The 22,384-nt window shown below is 52.7% G+C and overlaps 1 protein-coding gene across 2 annotated transcripts in view; it reads right to left on the bottom strand.

Annotated features, from left to right (window-relative positions):
* KATNIP (katanin interacting protein) overlaps positions 1-22,384 on the bottom strand; it is a 200,602-nt gene that overhangs the window by 10,782 nt on the left and 167,436 nt on the right. For both annotated transcript variants that reach the window (XM_060031962.1, XM_060031963.1), the window contains exons 16-20: positions 18,662-19,387; positions 17,648-17,853; positions 15,378-15,456; positions 7,887-8,064; positions 2,862-3,027 (exon numbers count right to left, since the gene is read on the bottom strand). In XM_060031962.1, coding sequence (XP_059887945.1) covers positions 2,862-3,027; positions 7,887-8,064; positions 15,378-15,456; positions 17,648-17,853; positions 18,662-19,387 — 1,355 coding nt within the window. The remainder of the gene's footprint in view (positions 1-2,861; positions 3,028-7,886; positions 8,065-15,377; positions 15,457-17,647; positions 17,854-18,661; positions 19,388-22,384) is intronic.

The following is a 22,384-nucleotide window of genomic DNA, read 5'->3' as shown; positions in this document are numbered from 1 at the left end:
GGAGCTGACTTATATAAAGTCTCTAGAACAGAATAGTGCCTTGCACAAATACACCCTGCACCAGTGTTAGCCTGGACTGATCCTTCTCCAAACCCTGGCTCACACCTCACCTCCTCTCCTAGCACCTGCCCCTGTGACAGAAATGGGCCCCTTCCTGATATTCCTTCTCACAGCCCTTGGCTTGTCCTTTGAAGGGCATGTGTTCCCTAGCTGTGTCCCCCATGGTTTCGGGGTCTCCCCTGATGGCAGAGACCCCAGCTGGATTCTCTCTACCTCCGCCTCTGGGCATGGCACACAGTAGGAGCTTGCTGAATTGATTGGATTTGCGCCACCATGGCCCCCTGTTATAGGCAGAATTTGCCAGCCGGATGGCCAGGATCTGCCAGTAAATGTCAAAGCCTAATGGCAGGATCTGAGGTGGCTCAGCTCCGTTCCCCTGGGGAAGGGCGGTGGTAGGGCAGCAGAGAGGGGGGCTAAGCCGGTACCCTCTCTGACTCTACATTTTGGAATCAGGGCTTCTTGGCACCTCACTCCACCTTCATGGTTAGCAGCCCAGCCAGCTGCTGACCAAACTGGTGGTGCTTCACCCCGGAAGACGCAGAGGGCTTCTCCGTGAGGAAAGGAAGGGGCCCTGTCCTGGGTCTCGTGGATAACCATGTACCCTGGGGCTCTTCACCCCCCCGTAACTCAGTCAGTCGGTCACAGGGTGCATAACCTAAAAGGTGTACAGGGGCTGGAAATGGCGCCCCCAAAGCTGTCACTACACTTCCACGCTGCTTTCCTCAAGCCTAATTCCTGCCTGGGCCCCAGGGCTGGACCTGTGACTCAGGCCTGGCCAAACAGAGAACTGTCACCCACGGGCCATGTGGATGCAAGAGCAACGTGGCTCCTGGGGTTCTGCTGGCTTGGAGCATGCAGGATGCAAGCCCAGAGCTGCCAGGGTTGGCCTGGAGGAGAAAGCCACCTGAAGTGAAGCTGGCAACAGAGCAGAGCAGAGGTCCAGGAAGTCCCTGTCCCTCTTCTAGGGCCACCACCACCTCCTGGGAGCATCTCTGACTTCCCCAGACCCCGGTTCATTGCCTCAGAAGGGGCTTTTATTATCACCTCCATCTTATAGCTAAGGAAGCTAGAGCTCCGAGAGGCTAAGCAATTTGCCCAAGGACACACTGGAGGGGTGTGAAGCCCACCTCTTGGAGTGCCAGGCCTGGCTCTAACCTCATGCCAGGGGCTCAGAGCCAGGGTGCCCAGTGGTGCCTTGTGGGGTAGGCATCTGATGCACTTCCCTGGGGAGGGCGGGACCAGAGTTCCATTACTCTGCGCCCTGGGATCGCCCTCCCAGATGGCGCTCATTCCCGCTCCCATGGTGGCCATTCATCACTGGCACCAAGGCTGCTGGGGGCCAGACCTGGGAAGCAGGGCCTCTGGGCCCAACGTTTCCAGGCGGTAAATCCAGGTCGTGGAAGCTCAACTGGAAAGAGGGATTCACTCAAGGGAAGGGAAAGGCCCAGAGGCACGAGTTGAGGCAAAAGAATGTTTCTTTAACGCCAATATAGCTGACATTTTATTCGCGCTCGACCCAAGAGCACGCTTACAAAGACACCAGGGCGGCCTGGGCGGGGTTTGTAAACTGCACACTCAGGGGAGCCAATGCTCCTGAAGATAAGCGCCGGGGGCTGGGGGCTGCTCACGCCGCTGTGATAAACCCCCACAGTCTTAAGTCCCTGGACGTACTGAGGACCCAGGCCTGGGCTCACGGCATCCTCACAGGCCAGGTCCTGGCTCTGTCAACTTCTGAGGGCCAGAGGCAGGTATCCTCCTCCCCCTTTTACAGATGAGGAAACTGAGGTCCAGGGACGGCGGGCCACTTGCGAAAGGTCACACAGGTGGTAAGGGTCAGAGGGGGGGATTCAGACGCAGAGCTGTGCATCGAGGGCCCTAACTGCATTGCTATATTCCAGGTGACCTTGTCATCATCACTTCCATGTAGTGGGAGGGGACAAATGTCTCATGGTTCATGGTCACGCAGGTCAGAAAAGCCCATGAAAAGGGGCACTTCTTCTCTTTTTTTTTTGCGGTACGTGGGCCTCTCACTGCTGTGGCCTCTCCCGTTGCGGAGCACAGGCTCCGGACGCGCAGGCTCAGCGGCCATGGCTCACGGGCCCAGCCGCTCCGCGGCGTGTGGGATCCTACCGGACCGGGGCATGAACCCGTGTCCCCTGCATCGGCAGGCGGACTCTCAACCACTGCGCCACCAGGGAAGCCCCAAGGGGGCACTTCTGATGCTCTTTTCCACATGCCAACAGAGGCCCCTGCTTTTTCACACCCAGAAGGAGAAGAACATAGTGTAGAAATTAAGAGTGTAGGCTCCAAGCTCAGCAGACATGGACTGGGCCTCTAGCTGTGTGACCTGAGACGAGTGACTGGACCTCTCTGAACCTCAGTTTTCAATACCCTGAAAGATGGGGGTAATAACACCTGCCTCCCAGAGGCTGGAATGCGGGTCCAATGAAACGACAAAGGCATGAGCAGCCCTCAGCCCGGGCCTGGCCGCCAAAGCGCTCAGTGAACAGCAGGGCTGCCACCGACCCCTGTGAGTGGGGGCTGGGCCTGCTGAGGACCCCTGAGCCCCCAGAAGAGACAAGGCGCTGCAGTTCTCCGAGTCAGCCCCGGGCTCTGTAGCTTGCATTTGCTGTTGGCAGAAGGGAACAGCGGCAGCTCTCTCTCCCTGGCTGTAACCTCCCCCAGCTTCATTTGGAAAGTTCTGGAGGATTTATGCTCCTCTCTGGCAGCCACGCCAGCCATTCATCACGGTGCTGTTTCCCTGACAGTGGACTGAGCGCGGCTGCCGTTGCCCGGCTTACCCCTCGATAGGTGTCCTCGGGAGATTTATTGTAGTTCCAGAAGCGCAGGCCTGCGATGCTTTCGGCTCTGTCGAAGTGGATCGTGACCACGTGGTCCAGCCCCGGCAAGAAGGGGATCAGCCACATATGCTCATCCTCCATCGTGATGTTGGCTCCATCGATTAACCTGCACTCAGCGGGGAAGGAGCGGAGAGATGGGGGCAGCCCGGTCTGCCGGGAGAACTCACAGTGTGGGGTCTACACCCACTCCTGTCCCCACGGCAGCCCCTGCCTGGCACGAGCCTGGCTGGATCCGGCTCATTACGGGGAGGTGAGACTAATTAAAGCAGCAGTGAGGAGCCACCTCTCATGTGTGAAGTGAGACAGAATAGGAAAACAAGGGGAAAAATAACAGTCTGTGCGGTTAAAGGTACAGTGAAGCAATCATGAAGGGTTTTAAAGCGGGGATGCGGGTGTGTGCTAGTTTTTAGGACTCTTTAACCCAGCGATCCCATTTCTAGAATTTATTCCCCCTAAGAAAAATTTATTCAACATGTCAAAAAGCTATCTGCACCAAGATACTACTTACATTAGCAACAAACAAGCAAACCCTGAAAGCTCTCAAAATAGGGAAAAGTTCAGTAAATCTGTACGGTAGTTAAAATGATAATCACAAGGATGATGCAGTAATGGGGAAAGGCGGGGGCGCTGATTTTCATGCTGTAAAACGAGGACAAGGACCAGGAGAGATTACGCGAAAGTGAAAGATCTATTTCTGTCAGGGGGTGGGGGGTGACTACTTGTATTTTCCCAAATTTCTATAAAGTGATGTATTGACTCCATGGTACATTTTGAAAGAATTCTATTCCTTCTTTCTTTCTTTCTTTTTTTCTTTTCTTTTTTTTTTTGGTACGCGGGCCTCTCGCTGCTGCGGCCTCTCCTGTTGAAGGAGCACAGGCTCCGGACGCGCAGGCTCAGCGGGCGTGGCTCACGGGCCCAGCCGCTCCGCGGCATGTGGGATCTTCCCGGACCGGGGCACGAACCCGTGTCCCCTGCATCGGCAGGCGGACTCTCAACCACTGCGCCACCAGGGAAGCCCTATTCCTTCTTTCTTGTGCTGGGGGAGAAAGATACTAAAGCACCAGGGGGAACTTGGCAGCTCCTGGCGTGGGACAAGTACAAGAAGGGGCAGGTGCCTCTGGGGAGGAGATGGTCTGGCCTGTAGTCACCCAGCCTGCATATCCCAGGGCAGCCCGCCACCGCTGGGAGGGAGCCCCCAGCACCCTCATGTTCTAAAAGAGCTTGTTACCACACTGAAGTCCCATCCTGGCCAGTCTCTGGTTCTCCCGCTCGGGACATCCTGTCTCATCCTTCCCGACTCTGCCCAGCACACCCTAGCCCAGACCCCAGCCCTGAGCTCACTACCGCTGAGAGACCTGGCCCTGGAGATAGGGGCCCAACTCTCAGCCTCTTGGGCGACCTCCTCCCCTCACCCTCCCATTTTCCTGGTGACCTTGAAGCTGCTGCCCTGGGAGGGATACAGGCTGCTGCCACATTTCCTGGATTTTTAATTTTTTTTTAAACATTCTATTTATTTATTTTGGTGGTGCAGCATGTGGGATCTTAGTTTCCAGACCAGGGATAGGATCCATGCCCCCTGCATTGGGAGCATGGATTCTTAACCACTGGACTGCCAGGGAAGGCCCCACGTTTCCTAGATTTTAAAATAAACTTTATGTTTTTCCTCTTACGTTTTGAAGTTCTGGACTTGGAAGAAATCTTACAATCGAGGTGTTCATCCAAGGAGGTAATGTTTCTTTTTTTCTCTAAAAGGCTGTTATTAAATTGATGGGTGGTGTGTCTTACAATTGCTGGCATCTTGAAACTGAGGAGATCCAGCAATTTTACCCTGGGGTGTTTGTGGAATTAAGCTGACTGAGGTCTAAAGCTAGAGAACCTTCTATTTCCTTCCAAAAGCAATTACCTCTCTGTCCTAGATATGGTGCCACCTCTAAAACAAAACTACTGCCCAATTCTGACAGTGGAGAGAACCGATGAAGCGTTCACAGCTGACGGCGAAGGGAGGTCCCCACAGACACCCTCAAGGATATCTAAATGATACTTCCTAGCTCTGTCCACAAACAAAGCCTCGAAACAAGGATTGACCCAGTAGCAATGAGCATCCCTAGTGGCTAGATTATGGTCTCTAAATACCATTTCCCAGTAGAAGGAACCTGGGCTTCTTGGAGAAATAGCTGATTCCATGCCTGGGACAATACACATAAAAGAGGAACCTGGACTACCTTGTGACATCAGAAAGCAAGGCAGCTATCAGAGACTGCTACTTTACAAAAGGATTTGGGAGGTCCCAATGTCCAAAGAGGGATCAATTTGAGCATCGATAGGATAAAAACCGTAATAGATTGAAACCCTTCAAACACAGTAGGTTTAAATCCATGAGTTTATGGTAGTCAAAAGCAAACAAATGTTTTAAAGGATGCTAGAGAAACAATTTGCTCTTTTGAAAACTGAAAAATAAAGGGAAAGAATCAAACGTTTAGGTTGTCTTTCCTGTTTGAATTGTACCTCAAAGTAACCAAATAATTGAGGGAAATTTTCCCTTTATCGACGAAAAAAGAGTGATAGGATCAGTGTATCACTGTTTCACAACCCCCAATAGAGTAACAGATCTAACCACTAAGTATTGGCTGCCAACATCACAGAAAGCCTGACAACCAGATATTCCATGAGTCCTGAAGGGAATACACAGTGACATCCACGCCCTGATGGTTATGTCTTGCCCTAATGGTCAAACCTCAATCTGATCAGGCCTCTAGATCTGGTGAACAATTTACAAGAAATACAGGGGCCTGAAGAACAGGCTAAACGATACCATAGCGATGTAGCCAGTAAAATCCAGACTCAACAGGGCAAAAACCCTGGTTTCTTCAACAGGTAATTTATAAGGAAAAAAAGAAGAATGATGGAAGGGAACCTAGAGATTATGAGAGGCTTAACAGACATATCAACCTACAAAGGAACTTACTTACAAAACAGAAATAGACTCACAGTCATAGAAAGCAAACTTATGGTTACCAAAGTGGAAAGAGGCGGGGTAGGGATAAATTAGGAGTTTGGGATTAAAATATACACACTACTATATATAAGATAGACAACCAACAAGGACCCACTGTGTAGCACAGGGGACTCTACCCAATATTTTGTAATAACTTGTAATGGAAAAGAATCTAAAAAAGGAATATGAATATATAGATATATATATCTGAATCACTTTGCTGCTTACCCTAAACTAAAACAACATTGTAAATCAACTATATGTCAATAAAAAAATTTTTTTAATAAATAAATAAAATTTTAAAAATTAAAAAAAAAATTATTTTTTGGCCGCACCACTCGGTTTGTGGGATCCCAGTTCCCCGACCAGTTATCAAACCCGGGCCCTCTGCAGTGGAATTGTGGAGTCCTAACCACTGGACTGCCAGGGAATTCCCAAAAATTTTTTTTAAAACGAGGCATAACAACCAATCACAATGTATGGACCTTACCTGGATGTCAATTCAAGGAACAAACTGTTATAAAAGGGGGAAAAAGATGGTCAGGGAAATAGAAACATGCTGGATAGCTAGTAATTTAAGAAATGACTGTTAATTATTTAGCTGGAATAATGGTACTCGGATTATGTTTAAGTCCTTATTGTTTAGAGCTACATACTGAAATATGTAGAGATGAAATACTATCAGACCTGGGATTTGCTGCAACACAATCTGCGTGGAGGGTGGGTGTGGATATGCACAAGCAGGGCCAGCCATGAGCTGATCACCTTTACAATCGGCAGCGGGGACCACAGTGTGCAGGGGTGTGACTCGCCAAGATGGCCCGTGAGCAGGTAATGACAGCAGGCTGTGAGGGCCGCGGCTAAGGGGCACCTTAGAGGAAAGCAGGTAGGAGTCCGCTGTGGACCCCACACACGCTCTGGGCCAGGGACAGGGCTCAGCTGTGATGTGGCAATCCCCCTCCCGCCCTCCAGCCATGGGAATTATTGTCTCCATTCTACTGGTAAGGAAACTGAGGCATAACTTAGTGGTCAAATGTATGGGTGTTGGTCTCCCATGGACCCGTGTTCAAATCATGACTCTGCCACTCAACTAGTGTGGGTGACAATTTTAACCTCTCTGTACCTCAGTTTCTTCATCTGTAGAGTGGGGGCCTCTTTGGGCTGTTTGAGGTTTAAATGAATGAACATCTGCAAACTGCAACCTGCTTAGCATGGTCCAGTGTCTAGCATTTAATAAATGCTCAAAAAATGGCAGTTATAATTTCTGTTATTATTATTATTATCATGACTATTATTATTGGAGAGGTTAAGCAACTAGCTGGTAAGGGGCAGAGACAGGATTTGAACTCTCATCCCTCTGGCTCCCCTAGACTCTTCTTGTTTGCACCTCCAGGCAGGGCCTAAGCCTGACAGCTGTGCTGACTCAGGGGGGCCGAGTGCCAGACTGCAGGTTCTGGGGCCCCGTGGGTCAGGGCTATATGCAAGCTTGTGTTCTCTTACTGACTTAACCCAACCTGGGCTTATGAATCGGACAAATGCAGAGGAAAGTGCAGCTGTAGCCACCTGTGGAGACTTCCTCAGCCATCACCTCTGACCTCAGGGAGGGGAAAGCTTTCAGCGCCCGAGAGGTGGGGTCCCTCATGCCTAAACACCGAGCTAAAGGCTTACCAAGCAGCCACCATGTGCGAGGCCCACGCTGAGCACCGTGAAGAAAACACAAAGCACACCTGGGTCTGGACGCAGGAGAGCCTGGCTTCCAATCCTGCCTACCTCTTCCAGGTGTGTGGCCCTTTCCTGGGCCTCAGTTTCCCTTGAGTACAAAATGGGCAGACCCCAGACCTCACGGGGTGGCTGGGAGAAGGTGGAATAGGAGATGCCGCTTGATGGTTGCGTCTGAAACCTACGATACAGATCAGGTCCCCGAACCCCTGCTGTCATGAGCCTTGCTTGTGCTTCTTACAGACACTCACTTGTCCAGGGTCCGGGAGTCGTTGGTGCACTCAGGGAGGTCTTTTAAGTCTCTGGGGGAGGCAGAGATCTGGTGCAGGTTGATGGGCAGTGCCTGGCCATCCTTGCCCACCACTTCCAGGCCTGTGAGCCCCAGGTAATGCAGGTCTCCCCAGGAGGCGGTGAAATTCAGCTGGAGGCCTGCAGCAGGAAGAAAAGTGTCCCGTGAACATCACAGGTTCCAGAGGAGGTACCCAAGATGGAGAGAGGAAGAGGAGTGATCTTCAGCCTCTGCATTCTACCAACTGGAAAGCCCAAACTTCAATGAAAGGGCCTTCAGAGTGGGCTCTGCACCTTTCCTCTCGGTGGCCCTTGGACCTGGGTCACTGTTGATGCTTAGGAAATGTCTGCAGGATGAGTGCGCCGGTATGGTTTAAACTTGCACACAGCCCTGGGTCTTTTCTCCATTTATCAATCACGCTGCCCACCCCATGCTTAACATCTTAGCGTGGCTTCCCATGCTGCTTGGCCAGCAGGCTTCGTCATCTGACTTCTGCCTACTTCTCTAACCTCACCTGGCACCCAAAATCCCTTGCTCCACTCAGACTGTCTTTCAGTCCCGCATATTCACATTCCCCTCTCCCACCACAGGGCCTTTGCACATGCTGTTCTCTCCCTCCTGAACTCACATGGCCTAGGCTAACTTGTGCTCATTCTTCAGATCCCAGCTACTTCCTCAGGGAAGCCCTCCCAACTTCTTTGACCACACCAAGCCTCCACTCACAGCCTGCCATGTCACTCTGAACTTCCCCTTACACGCTCTGGTCACCAGTGTGATCTTGTGATCGTTTGGTAAATACCCATCTGCCCTGAGGGCAGAAATCCCATCTGTTTTGCTAGCTCATTGTGCCCCCAGAGCTTGGCAAAGTACCTGCCCCACAGTAGGAGCTCAGTACAGATGGAATGATTCAACAAGTAACTAAATAGAGGAGACTGCAGCAGTGAGCCACAGCGTCAGAAATGGACATTTTATGCAAATTGGCCACTATCGTGAGGATTCAAGGTAAAGGAAGTGACCCACGTGACACTCCCATGCTTTTGCCCTTGTTCCACCCCTTCTCCATCAGGGAGCATTTAGGAGTGAACTTCTGGGCAGAACTGCCCAGGTGAGTCACTCATTTGCCCAGAAAGTGCAAAGCCGATGACTCTCTATCCAATATCCGGCTGGAGTTCCTCCTTCCTGAATGGTCTCCCGCTACAGCAGGACCGGGACCAAGCCCCATGAGCTCTTCTACCCTTGGAGAACTGGGGGCCTACTCTAGCACTCTTTTGGGTGGCTGTGTTCCAAAGGGCCACACTTGTTGCAACTTTCACAGAATGCCAGCACTGTAGCACTGGAAGGAGGAAGCCTGGACTCACGTAGCTCCACCCATTTCAGCTCAGGCAGGTTGCAGACGCCCTTGTGGCTGGAAGGGAGGCCAAGCCACGTGACCTCCCTGGAGCGTGGCTTCCTCTCCTATGCCCCTGTCGTTTCCATCATACATTTTGTAACTTGGTCTCAGATCCCTCTGCCCTCCGTGGTGCCAAGGTAACTCTGAGCATCTTGGGGGCACATGAAACAGATGTGTGACCAGCGTGGTCCTGGGCACATCATAGCTTCTCACAGCACCAGAAGCCTGCAAGATGGCCACAAATTCCTCCCACCGAGTCCTTGCCTCTTTGCAATGTGATTTCGCCGCTTCTCCCATCCAGAAGTGGAGTCTATCTCTTCACTTCCTGAATCTGGGCCATGTGATTTCCTTTGGCCAATGGGACGGAAGCAAAAGCGAAGCTTGCAGAGGCTGTAAAGCACATGTATACAGGGGTCTGGCCTCTCTTTCCACACCTGGAGTCTTGCCATGTGAAGGAGCCAGGCTAGCCTCCCAATTGCAGGCCATGTGGGTGAAGACATCTTAGGTCATTCAGCTGCCAGCCCATCTGCCAGCTGACTAGACACGTGAGCAGGGCCAGCAGAGGCCAGCCTGGCTCAGAGGCAAAGGAGTGCCCAGCCAAGCCACTGAATTATGATAAATCACAGTTAATGGTGGTTATATTAAGCTGCTAAATTGGGGGTTGGTTTGTTTCACAGCAGAAGCTAACTGATGCATTCCTTCTCACGATGAGTCTATGTTTAATTGTCATCTCCTCAGAGAGGCCCTGCCAGCCACCTGAACTCAAATAGCACCCTCTCCCATCACTCTCAAAACCCTTCCTCTGCTTTATTTTTTGTCACCTGACGAGATGTTCTACATTGATTTGCTTATTTGTTTTCATCAGTCTTTCCCACTAAGATGGAAGCTCCCTGAGGGCAGGGGCTCTGTTAGCTGTGTTCACTGTTGTTATCTCCAGAGCCTAGAATAGTGCCTGAAAACAGATGGTCAATTAAGGCTTTTTTTAAAAAAATAAATGATTGATTGAAGAGTATGTGTTTAGTAGATACGTGTAGGTAAATGAATCAAAATACAATCATTTGAGTTTCACCAAAATCACAGTCAATGGTAAACATGTTGCTACTATGGTACCAAGCCCTGTTCTTGGCCCTGGAGATTCACAGGGCCAAATTCACAGCAAAATCTCTCTAGGAGCTTCCACTGCAGTGAAGACAGACAATGAACACACATCAAAAAGATAATCTGATAGTTCCACAGAGTGATGAATACCATGAAAAAAATGAAAGAGATAAGACAGGGACTAACTTAGCAGGAATAGGGACGGTCACGGAGGGCCTTTCTGAGGAGGTGATGTTTGAGCTGAGACCTGGGCGATAAGAAGGAGGCCGCCATTCTCTAGCATTTCTGGAAGAACATTCTAGGCTGAGAGGGCAGGAAGGGCAAAGGCCCTGGGATGGGAACATATTTGATCTGTGGTTGGAACCAAGTGACTGAGGTAGAAGATGGAGGAAAATGAGATCAGAAGGTTAGGTGGAGGCTAGATCACGTCATGAAGTCTGGATCTTCTTCTCTGCAGTGGGCAGCTAGGGAGGCTTAGATGTGGAAGCCGAGAAGTGACAAGATCGGACCCGTGTCTTGGAAAGCGCACCGGGGTTGGACTCCATAGGGAGGCCAGGGAGGAGGCTGTTGTGATACCTGTGGCCGGGACGAAGGCGGTAGTGGTGAAAACGGGGGCAAAGTGGACAGATTCAGGATCTGCTTTGGAGACAGCGTTGACAGGGCTCTCAATGGCCTGTATGGAATTAACGAACAGAGAAAATGTTTCGACCCAAGAGACAGAGTAGCTGTGGGTACCATTCCTGAGATGGAGAAGGCCGGGAGGTGAAGGAGGGAGTGGATTTAGATCAGGGGGATCCCGGTGAGGGAGAAATGCCACCCCCCCTCGAAACAAGAGGCAGCACCCCAGACTCTCCCAAGCCTGCCACCCCTTTGTTTGCCTGGCGAGATGCACTGTGACGCCGTCTAATCTAGGGCTGCTCTCAAAGTGACTGCTCTCCTTTTTGAGCTAATATCCGTGTTCCATATTCATTTTCCTCTGGTGTATCAATTAGTATTTATATAAATGGAAGTTAATTTTGTTATTTCTCTCCCATATTTCAACTCTCTCAGCTCCTTTCCTATTCATCACCACTGATATTTGCAAAACTTCCAAAATTAGTGTCATCTGCAAATTAGCAAGTCATATATCCCCGTTCAAAACATTGATAGGATTGGCCGTATTTACCAACCCCAACGCATCCCCCCTGGGTCACTTTATCAAAGCTCTCTTCATTTGCACAGGCTGGGAAAGTACGGTTAGGATTTGGGATACAATGAGGAAAAAGCCAAAGGTTCAGAGAAGAGAGATTCGGAAATCACAGGCCACAAGACGGGCAGAAGGTCCTTGATCAGGAGGTTCTTCTGCCTTCCTGCTGAGTAGAGACGCAGAGAAATTACACTTTCCTTGCAGCAAAAAGGTCTGGGAGCGCTATTCCAGGGCAAAACTCCCAAAGGCACTGAAATAACATTTCCAAGAAAGGTCAGAAGCCGGTTCAGTGGGACAGACATTTACATACAGCATCTTTGGGGAAATCATCAGATGAAGAGGACAGTGGCTCCTCCCTTCCTTCCTTCCTTCCTTCCCTCCCTCCGTCCTTCCTTCCTTCCTTCCTTCCCTCCCTCCCTCCCTCCTTCCTTCCTTCCTTCCTTCCTTCCTTCCTTCCCTCCCTCCCTCCCTCCCTCCGTCCTTCCTTCCTTCCTTCCTCCCTCCCTCCCTCCCTCCCTCCTTCCTCCCTCCTTCCTTCCTTCCTTCCTTCCTTCCCTCCTTCCTTCCTTCCTTCCCTCCCTCCCTCCGTCCTTCCTTCCTTCCTCCCTCCCTCCCTCCCTCCGTCCTTCCTTCCTTCCTTCCTCCCTCCCTCCCTCCCTCCTTCCTTCCCTCCCTCCGTCCTTCCTTCCTCCCTCCCTCCCTCCCTCCTTCCTCCCTCCCTCCTTCCTTCCTTCCCTCCTTCCTCCCTTCCTCTGGTTATGGCACTCTAACCTCCTCTGAAGCACTGTATGGGAAGCTGACTCCTCACCCTTGGCTCCAAAGATGGGCTTCTGACCCAGGCCGGGCCAATCCGTGTTTTCCATCACACCCTGCTCCCTGCCAAGGTGAGCCACGGTGATTATTAGTTAAGGATGGGCACGTGACCCAAGCCAGGTGAGGAGACAATTCTGGGACAACTGTTGGACTTAATTGGGAAGCAGAAGTTCTTTTACCTGGGATTACCGGGTACAGCTTCTAGGGTGTGGACAGAGTCTGAATGGGAGACGGACAAGAGAGTGAGAAATAGGGCAGAGAGATGCAGGGAGATGCCAAGGCCTGATGACGTCATTTGCACACCTGGATCCGGCAGTACGGGGAAACTAGCAACGCCTGATCTTTTTAGTTGCATAAGCTAAGAAATGCTCTTTTTTGCGTAACTCAATTGGAATTCAAGTTCCATTGTTCCCCCCGGACCCCGCCGCTCAGGATCCTGACCAACCTAGGGGAGTCCAGACTAAACAAGAAATGACTGCTGTCTTCCAGGACCTTACACCTCTGTGGGGATGCTGACTTCCCAAAGACCTCTGAGGTGAGGCAGCCTCTCAGGGAGTGTGTTGAGTGGTGAGGACCTGGGCTTTGAATTCAGATATGCTTGGTCCTGTTCTTGGCCTTGCACTAGCTGTGTGACCTTGGGTGGCTTTCTCAATTTCTCAGAGCCTCAGTTTCCTAATCTAATCTGAAAAATGGGGAGAATAAGAGCTGTGAGTGAGACAAGGGAGGGAAAGCCCCAGCACAGTGCCTGGATGGGATACACAACCAAGCCTCAAACCAGGCTCTTGCCTACATTAGGTTGGCTTTTAAATTACTCGGTTGTCCCAAAGTCCCAAAGTAATTGAGAGAGAGTTCTGGAAAGTAAGGGGCTGTGAGGATTCAAAGGAAGACTTCGTCTTTTCTAAGAGGTAATTTATCCTTCTGGAGTGAGGGAGGGAGAACTGAATTCTCAGTGGGCACCGTGGGGAAGGCTTCTGGGGATGGGGTGGGATTACAGCAAGGCCTTAGGAAGGCGGAGTGGAGGACAGTGTGGGGCACCACCCAGATCCCACCTCCCATCCCCAGGGCTGAAGGGCTCATCCCTCCAGTGGCTGGGAGTGCTGACAGCTGACAGCCCACAGCTGAGTCCCCCCACTTGTGACTAACCCTGGCTTTGCCCCTCGCCAGCCCATATCCAGTGGCATGCTAACACAGGCGTGTAAAGGCCCAGCCCCCTTACTCAACTCAGGGGCAACTTCCAGGGGACTCTGCAGCTCCCTGTGGAGCTGGCAGAGGCCTTGCTGCGACTGCCCCGCGGCCCAGTTCTCCCTCTGCCCAGCCCTGCTTCCTGCCCTCCCCCAAAAGCATGCCCCAGTAAACTCCATCTCAGAGGCTGCTTCTTCGGAACCCAATCGAGAGTCACATCCTTTCAATGGGCAGGGATGGAGAGCAGGGAACAGAAGCCTGCAGGGGGAGGTGGGGCGGGGAGGAGGCTAAACTCTGACACATTCCGGCTTCAGCTTCGTTCTGGAGACAACGGTGGGGAGGTGGGGAGGGGGCGTGACAATGGCACGTCTCTTCTTTTCAGAAGATACCTGGAGGCAGATGACAGGCACGAGGGGGCAAGAAAGAGCAGGAGGGGGACTTCCCTGGTGGCGCAGTGGTTAAGAATCCGCCTGCCAATGCAGGGGACATGGGTTCACTCCCTGGTCTGGGAAAACCCCACATGCTGCGGAGCAGCTAAGCCCGTCATGCGCCATAACTACTGAGCCTGCGCTCTAGAGCCCCCGAGCCACAACTACTGAGCCCGTGCACCACAACTACTGAGCCTGTGCTCTAGAGCCCACGAGCCACAACTACTGAGCCCGTGCACCACAACTACTGAGCCTGTGCTCTAGAGCCCACGAGCCACAACTACTGAGCCTGCGCTCTAGAGCCCACGAGCCACAACTACTGAGCCCGCGTGCCTAGAGCCCGTGCTCCACAACAAGAGAAGCCACCGCAGTGAGAAGCCCGTGCACCGCAACGAAGAGTAGCTCCTGCTCGTCACAACTAGAGGAAAGCCCGTGCGCAGCAAAGAAGACCCAATGCAGCCAAAAATTTAAAAATTAAAAAATTTTAAAAAAGAGAAAGAGCAGGAGGGGAGGCCGCAGCGAGCAAACCCCCAGAGCCTTGTGAACAGGGAACCGGTGGGAGAGATCACAGCGCAACGCTGGGCCTGAGGATTCCCTGGGATGCAGGCGGAGGTGCTGGTGGGAAGTATGCGGAGTAAGAGAGGAACTGGCTGGAATGGCACACAGGCAGAGGAGACAGAAGAACAGACACAGCGAAACCCAGACGGGATCTGCTCAGAGGCCACCAACCAGCAGCCGGCTGGCCGAACACACGTGTTTTTTTGGCTCATAGGGTGTTTTAAAATACTGTAAAATTAGTCACCAACGCTGAAAAATCTGGAGATTTCATGTAAAAATCCAGATTTCTGACTTCTCAGAAGACCTGGCACCTGCGCCGGTACTCCTGCTGCCCCACCCCCCCCAGAGCCAGGAGGATGCAGACTTTCTCAGCTCCAGCACCTGCTCTGTGGTCCAGTGTGAAGGGGCAACTCAAGCCCCTGACTGACAGATGCCCAAGTCTCTCTGGCTCTTATGTCTTCTTGCTCTATAACTTCTGGGCTCCGACTGCCGCCTCCCGGGTCAGGGCTGCAGCTAACACGTAAGACGTCTGCGTGTGAAATGCAGAAGTGCCACTCTGGGAGGGCACACTGCCAGGAGGACCCCTCTTCTGAAGGGATGCAGCCCTGCCTGGGCCAGTGTCGCCAATGCAGGCTGGTTTCAGCCCTGACTTATCCCGGGGCCTGGTGTCTCTGTGTCAAGGTACAACCTGCCCAACTGTCCCGGGAAACCCCGTCCCAAGTGGCCATGACTCCCTCCCCACCCCCGACCCGTGAAGGTCCTCCGTCCCCTGACACTGCCCCCAGAGAAGGTACTCACAGATGCCCTGGTAGATGCCCGGCTCTGGCGTGGTTACTTCAGGGACAGGGGGGCTGGGGCGCAGCTCTGGTTCAGGAGTCTGCACACAGGTTGGAGAGAAGCAGAGGGAAAGGGGGTGATTTTAGTGATACCCACGCATCTCACTGGACATCTTCCCAGCTAGATACCCACTCTGTGCCCCAGGTAAGTCCCGGTGTCTTTTCTGGTGTTTTCTGCCCTGGTGGGAGCTCCATGACTGGTAATACGGCGGGCCCAGAAACCCTGAGTGCATCTGAGTCCTTGCCGGAAGTTCTTACTGGTAGGGGAGGAGTTTGACACTAACCAGCTCAGATGATTAGATTTTCTGGAACAGGGAAGGGCCCTATCTAGTTTACCTAGTGAACTAGAGGAAGGGGGGAGGGAGAGAGATCGGGAGGGAGGGATGGAGGGAAGGAGAAGAAAGAATTCAAACGTAGAGAGTGGTTCTCAACCCTGGGGCCTGTGCATCTGCATTTTTAAAACCTCCTCTGTGATTCCCATGGGCAGGCAGATAAAGAACCCTTGGTCTACAGACATGGTGGGCTGCCACACCCTGCTTCTTGGGTCTCTATGTAAACTCTTTTCATTAGATCTCTGCACCGTAAGTCAGGGTAGAAGTGCCTGTACTGCGTCACAGACAGGAAAGCTGAGATGCAAAAAGAGGTGAAGTCGCTTCTCTGGATCTTAGAGTTTTTAGTGGGGATGATGTTTCGGTACCCAGTGACACCCTGATGACCCCTCAGTCCAGCCCCTAGGGACAGCCCCTCCATGCCCCTGCCCGGCTATGGCGAGGAGGGAGAGGAAGGTTGTCTGCCAGAAGTTAACCCCTGACACTGAGTGGCCTCCAGGAAAGCTGCTGCCCTGGAACCCACGTGCCTCCTCCTGCCTTCCCTGGCGCCCTGCCCTGCCTGAGCCTCCTGCCACGCCCCCTGGTGGATGCACCCGACCCGGGACACCTAGGCGGCCGTGGGGCGGCTCCAGCCCAGACACCTGCTAGGGGTGTGACACTGACGGGGCCTCCCTGAGCTCGAGGTCCTATCTCTAAGGCAGAGAGAGTGATCCCTCCCTGCCCCTCCCAGGACTAGATCCTACCAGAGCTCCTGAGCAGGGACTTTGCCATTTGGAAAATGTTGGAATGAAAGGCCTCAAGGCCATCTCCCAGCTGGAGGCCTGCGCAGCGAAGCCAGACCAGGACATGTTTTGTGGCCCGCAGAAGGGTTGAAAACATCATGGATTAGTTGCCAACGTTTCTTAATGGGGAGATTTTTACGTAACAATCCAGATTTCTGGCTTTCTTTGAAAAGACCAGGACAACCGTCAACAACGAGCTAGCCTGTCTGAGTGGGCGGGGCATGTCACTGTACCGCCTTGGTCATGACCTTCTTGTGTCCGAACCTTTTGTCCCTGGTTCCTGGTTCTTTCCACTCTTCCCCCCACCCTCTTTAACCGTCTCCTCTTTCTCCCATGGCCTCAAGAACATCCCCGGAGACCCTGGTGTCTCTTCACCTTGATTACTCGTCTTTGACTTGGGCTGACCCTTGCCCTGAAGGTCATCTTTCATTTTTGATAATTTGTCCATTAAAAGCACGGACTTTGGAGTCCTGCATTCAAGTTCTAGCCTTGTTATGCTCCCAAGATGTGCCCTTGGGCAAGGCCCTTAGCCTGTCAGCCTTGGTTTCCTAAACGGGGATATTAATCATCTCCACTCCAAGGGCTGTCACGAGGGTTAAGCACGACAACAAGGTGCTCCACACCTGGATCACTGGTATGTGCCCAAGAAGTGACTGCCAGGATCATCATTCTTTTAATTCTCAAGTTCGCCTATTAAAAGCATTTCTAGCCCTTCCATCAAAAACAACAGTGAGTGATCAAAATGCAACCCAAGGCAAAACTTCCCGAGACTGCCAACCTCTAAATTCCAGAAATGACCAGAACTGATTTCCCCTAGCTTTGATTAAAATTTGAATACCTCCTTCACTTTGGTTTAAAAAAAAATAAAAAATAATTAGAGAATGAAATATGACCTACAGAACAAAAATGAAGCAGAAAAATGGGAAATGTCAAAACGGGAGTACCAGCAGCTTAAAGGAGATCCATCTTCATTCCTCCTGGTATACTCTGAGTCAGGAGGAGAAGTCTCTCTGGGGCGCCCACCCGCCTCCAGTCCTACCCGGTCATCAGCCCAGGAGCCAGCCTGGGTGTAGGGCCTCTCCTCCCACCAGCCGCCGGCCGTGCTGGGCCTCCAGTCCTACCCGGTCATCAGCCCAGGAGCCAGCCTGGGTGTAGGGCCTCTCCTCCCCCAGGCCGTCGGCCGTGCTGGGCCTCCTCAGCGCCTCCTCGCACCGCAGGCTGCACAGGCTCTCCACGTCCAAGTCAAACGTCTCATCAGAACAGAAGATAGCCTCAAGAATGTCATCATCCGTTGTGAATAAGATCGTGTCTCCAAAGTGCTCTGGAGCTGAAAGGGGTACCAGGAAGACAGAAGAGTCAGCTCACCCCACGTCCCAGTGATGTGCAGACCAGGAACCTAAACCCATCAATCTTTGGGCTAGAAAGTCCCAAACCACTAACAGGTCTTGATTTGTGTAACTGAGCCTTATTCTTCTTTACGCATTTGCAGATGGAATTCACGGACCATAAGAACCACGTAGATTTAATGAAGGCACCTAATCTGATGAGAGTCACTGTGGTCTCTCATGAAATAAGGGATGTTTCTCAGGCGCGGGTGAGGCACGGTAGCTGTGGCTGCTGCTGCCCCATCCAGACCCCCTGCCATCCTTATAGGGGGACTTCCTGGAAGGGTGTGGGAGTTACGTCCCCACCAGGGGAGTCTGAGGGTTCCGAAGCCCTGCTGCTTTGCCTTAAGGCAGGACAGACCCTGCGATTTACACTCCAGGGCTCCCCTCGGGATCAGGCTGAGGCTGGGCTTCCCCTGAAACGATATCCTTGCCTAGCTTCTCCCCGCCACCCTTCCGTATCCTACACCCCTCCCCGCCCTACAGGGTCTCCTGAGAGCACGCACTCCATAACTCACTTGCACTCGTCAGGCTCAGGCCCTAGGAGGCTAAGGAAGGCTGGTACCCAGGGGAGGCGTTTCAATGAGGTCAGCCCTTCCACACCCAGGAGCAAAAGGCGAGGAGGGGGCCAGCTCTTGGAAAGGAGAGAGACCTGTCTGTCACTGGCTAGCCACTAAGTTTAGTTTTTCCTCAGAGCCTCAGCGAGTAGCAGGTAGGGGCTTCGAGAGCATTCTTACAGACACACCGTACCTCCCGTCAGGGTGCCCGAGGCCTTGGCGATTTCTCCCTTAAAGATGCACTGTGTATCTAACAGCATCGTGATGTCCTTCACACCCCGGAAGGAGTGTATCCGCGATTTATTGTAATTCCAGATCCTGATCAGGGCGACTTGGCAAGGCTGCACGAAATCAATGGAGATGGAGTGGGACTTGCCCGGCGTGAAGGGGGCCAGCCAGACATGCATGTCGTCCTGGGTCCTATTCACCCCGTCGATAAGGTTGGTGACCACACGGGGGTCTTTCCCATAGGCCGGTAAGATATTGATGTCCGGGGGGTCGGCTTGAATGTTCACTATTTGAACCGGCTCTCCCTTGGAACTGAATATTTCTATCCCGTTAAGGCCAACGTAGTGCCTGTCCCCCCACGTGGACTTGATATCGACGACCAAGTGCTGTCCATAAGGCAGGACGGGGATTTTAAAGTCACCCCCGTCATCTACCTCTAGGGAGCCGTGCTCCTGTCCTTTCATGGGCTCCGGCTTCTCCTCCTTCCAGGGCTGCGGCTGGTCGCTGTGCCGGCTGCTCTTCTGCTGCTGCAGGAACTCATCCAGGATGTCGCCTTGGAACTCCACGTTGGAGATGCGTCCCCGGTGGGAGTGGTCAAAGACGGTGAGGGAGTTCCACGATTCACGTAAGGTGTGTTCCTGCTTGCTGTGCCACTGGGGCCGCAGTGGCGTCCGGGTGGACCAGGCATCTTCTGGAAGGAAGGACACAGGAGAGGCGAAGCCCCATTAGTGGCGTGTGTGGAAGTGGGGACCCTTAGAGATCGTTTCACCCAGTGGCTCTCAGCTGGGTGGGGGTCACCCTCAGGGGGAGATTCTAGAAACCAGTGGGTGGTTCGATGCTCTTGGCTGTCTCAGTGCCTATTGGCCCTGCTGGCACTTGAAGGGTGGGACCAGGGATGCGACTGTCCCTCACTGCCGGGGATGGTTCCAGGCACAGAGTACGCTCTCCTGTCTCAGGCACCATTGAGGTCGGTAAAAAAATTGTTTATGTTCACCCGAGTCTGGAACCTAGTTGTTTTACAAAGAGCACAGTGTTTCTCGGTGTACTTTGAATTTTCTAAGAATGCGACTACCATGCAAATCAAGGGAACACTCTCTGCTTGTGTGAGAACCTTTTCAGAGACTCACATGACCCAGGGCGATGCTGCTGCCTGCGGAGTCTGAGTCAGCAACCCCAGGGTCTGCTCTGAAGGCTGTCACAGCCACGTGACTCTAACGGGGTGTTTCAAAGACTGCCTAATAGCGGGCGGAAGACTTGTGAAAGAATGTTACATGGGAAAAAAAAGAGCCAGGGGGCTCCCCTGGTGGCGCAGTGGTTGAGAGTCCGCCTGCCGATGCGGGGGACATGGGTTCGTGCCCCGGTCCGGGAAGATCCCACATGCTGCGGAGCGGCTGGGCCCGTGAGCCATGGCCGCTGAGCCTGCGCGTCCGGAGCCTGTGCTCCACAACGGGAGAGGCAGTAACAGTGAGAGGCCCGCGTACCGCAAAAAATAAAAAAAAAAGAGCCATATAGGCCATTTGAGATGCGGCCTCTCCTAGTGTGGGCAGCATGTCCCGACGTGTTAATATCATCGTTTCTGCATGGTGAGTAGGAAAGTCTTGTACTTTCTTCTTTGACACCTTATCTTCTAAGTTCCCTACGTGTAATTTTTATAATCAGAGACAAATTCTATTAAAAAACCAAACAACCCAGGTATATTACAAGGTAAGGAATTTCCTTCTACTTGTGCTTAAACTGGCTCCGAGAGCTGAAGCTGCGTCTGGGGCATGCGGAGAACGCGGGCCTGGCCCTCGGAGGCGTGGCTCTGACGGCCCTGCTCTCCTGCTTGTAGAACATTAAAGCCCCGGCGTGTGCATCTAAGCAGCGGCCGGTCCTCACGGCCACGCCATGGCCAACTGCCATGTAAGGGTGTCATTCTGAAAAAACAGCAACTGATGACACTGACATTCTGTTTTTCCTCCTTTCATATCGTGCTGCGCCCTGCACTCCATTTTCTGCCTGTCTCCTCGGGGGCCTGGCCCCATCAATTATCTCCTCTCTCCAGAATCTTCAATCACTCCTGCCCCACTGGCATCTTCCCCTCTCTCTGTCTGCAGACATTCATAAATCTCTCCTACCTGAGAGAAAAAGGAAACTGACCTGATCTTGGGGCTCCCTCCCACCACCGTCCTATTTTCTCTCTCCTTTCACCGAACACACTGCGTCCTCATCACCACTGCCCTCTCTCACCACCATCACCCTCTCTCAACCCCCTGAAACTTGGCTCCTGTGTGCAGAGTTGTTGTTTTGCCCACCCAGACTCCACTTCTCCTCCTAGGAACAAAATTCTGATTTTCCCCACCTTCAGTCCATGCAGATTAGGCAAAACACTGACAGTATCCTTCCATGCTGGGCTCATGAAAGGAACTACGGGGAGAGAGGGGGGCTCTCTTTAAATGGGCACTGCTGGGCTGGGAGGATGGAGGGGTGGGGTTGTTGGATGCCATTTGCTATACTGTGTGTGGGGAGCCTGGCTGAGAATGAAGCGAACCTGGGGAACGTGAGCTGAGAGATGGTGAGTCCTGATGACAATCATTTGAGCCCCTGGATCCAGCCGCACCTGAAGTCCATCCCTTTGTGGTTTTCTGTTCCCGGCATCCATAAGAGTTCTATAATTCCCACAACCCTCCACTGAAGTGACTTCCTCCAAGTACACAATGACTCCAAGTACACCACCTTTTCTCAGTTCTCCTTCCCTGCTTGACATCCCAGGCAAAGCTCCTCCACTCAGCAGTCCCCCCTCCACCAGCTTAGGAGACATCATCCCTTCCTGGTTCTCCACTTCCCCGGCCAACGGCTCCTCTCTCTGTGTCATGGCGCCTTCCACTCCTCCTTGCACTCTAAGTCTGGTGGTGCCCAAACCCCTCAGCTCCATGCCGTCCTCTCCCGACACTGCCCTCATCCAGCTCCTGGCTCCCATGCAGGCCCTGCTCGCTGACATCAACGAACTTCTGGCCTCTCTTCCTGGGGTACCATCTTCCAATTCCAAAGACCCCTTGGACGGTCCAGACATGTCCACTCTGTCACTTCAAACTCCGGGTACCTAAAATGGAGTTTGTCATCAACCCCTCTAATTGGCATTATCTCTACTACATTGAGAATAAAGAAAATCTAACTCCTCACCGTGCCTCTAGGGCCCTGAGTGTGGACCCCCAACTCCCGGCTGACTTCTCCAGCCTAGCCTCACACCCTTCTCTCCACGAGCATCCCACTCCAGCCACGCCAGCCTTTCATTCCATGGACACGAGTCTCTCCTTGCCTCAGAGTCGTTGCCCTTACTGTGCCCTCTGCCAGAACGCTCTTCTCCCAGAGCCCCATTTCGCTGGCTCTTCTTGACACCCTCCTTCTTGGAGAGGCCTTTTCTGCCCTGTTGCCTGCTGCATCCCAGGGCCTGGCACAGAACCTGGTGCCTGGAAGTGCTCAATAAACATGTGCCAGTAAAGGGACGGGTGGTTGGCACCACCATCACGTACCCCCTGTGCTCAGGGCTGGACGCCGAGGGACTCCCCCTCCACCTGTCAGTTCTCCTGCACCTCCTGTCCTCTCCCCTCCTTCTCAGCTGTCATTAACAAGACCCCAGGAGTGCCCTCCATCCTTTCTTTCAGGCATGAGGCTTAACATCTGGCAGAAGGAACTTCCCATATGGATT

The sequence above is a fragment of the Delphinus delphis genome, chromosome 15, assembly GCF_949987515.2.
Source record: "Delphinus delphis chromosome 15, mDelDel1.2, whole genome shotgun sequence".
Lineage (NCBI taxonomy): Eukaryota > Metazoa > Chordata > Mammalia > Artiodactyla > Delphinidae > Delphinus > Delphinus delphis.
The sequence above is the reverse complement of the archived record's forward strand: the minus strand, read 5'-3'. Positions and strand labels throughout refer to the sequence as shown.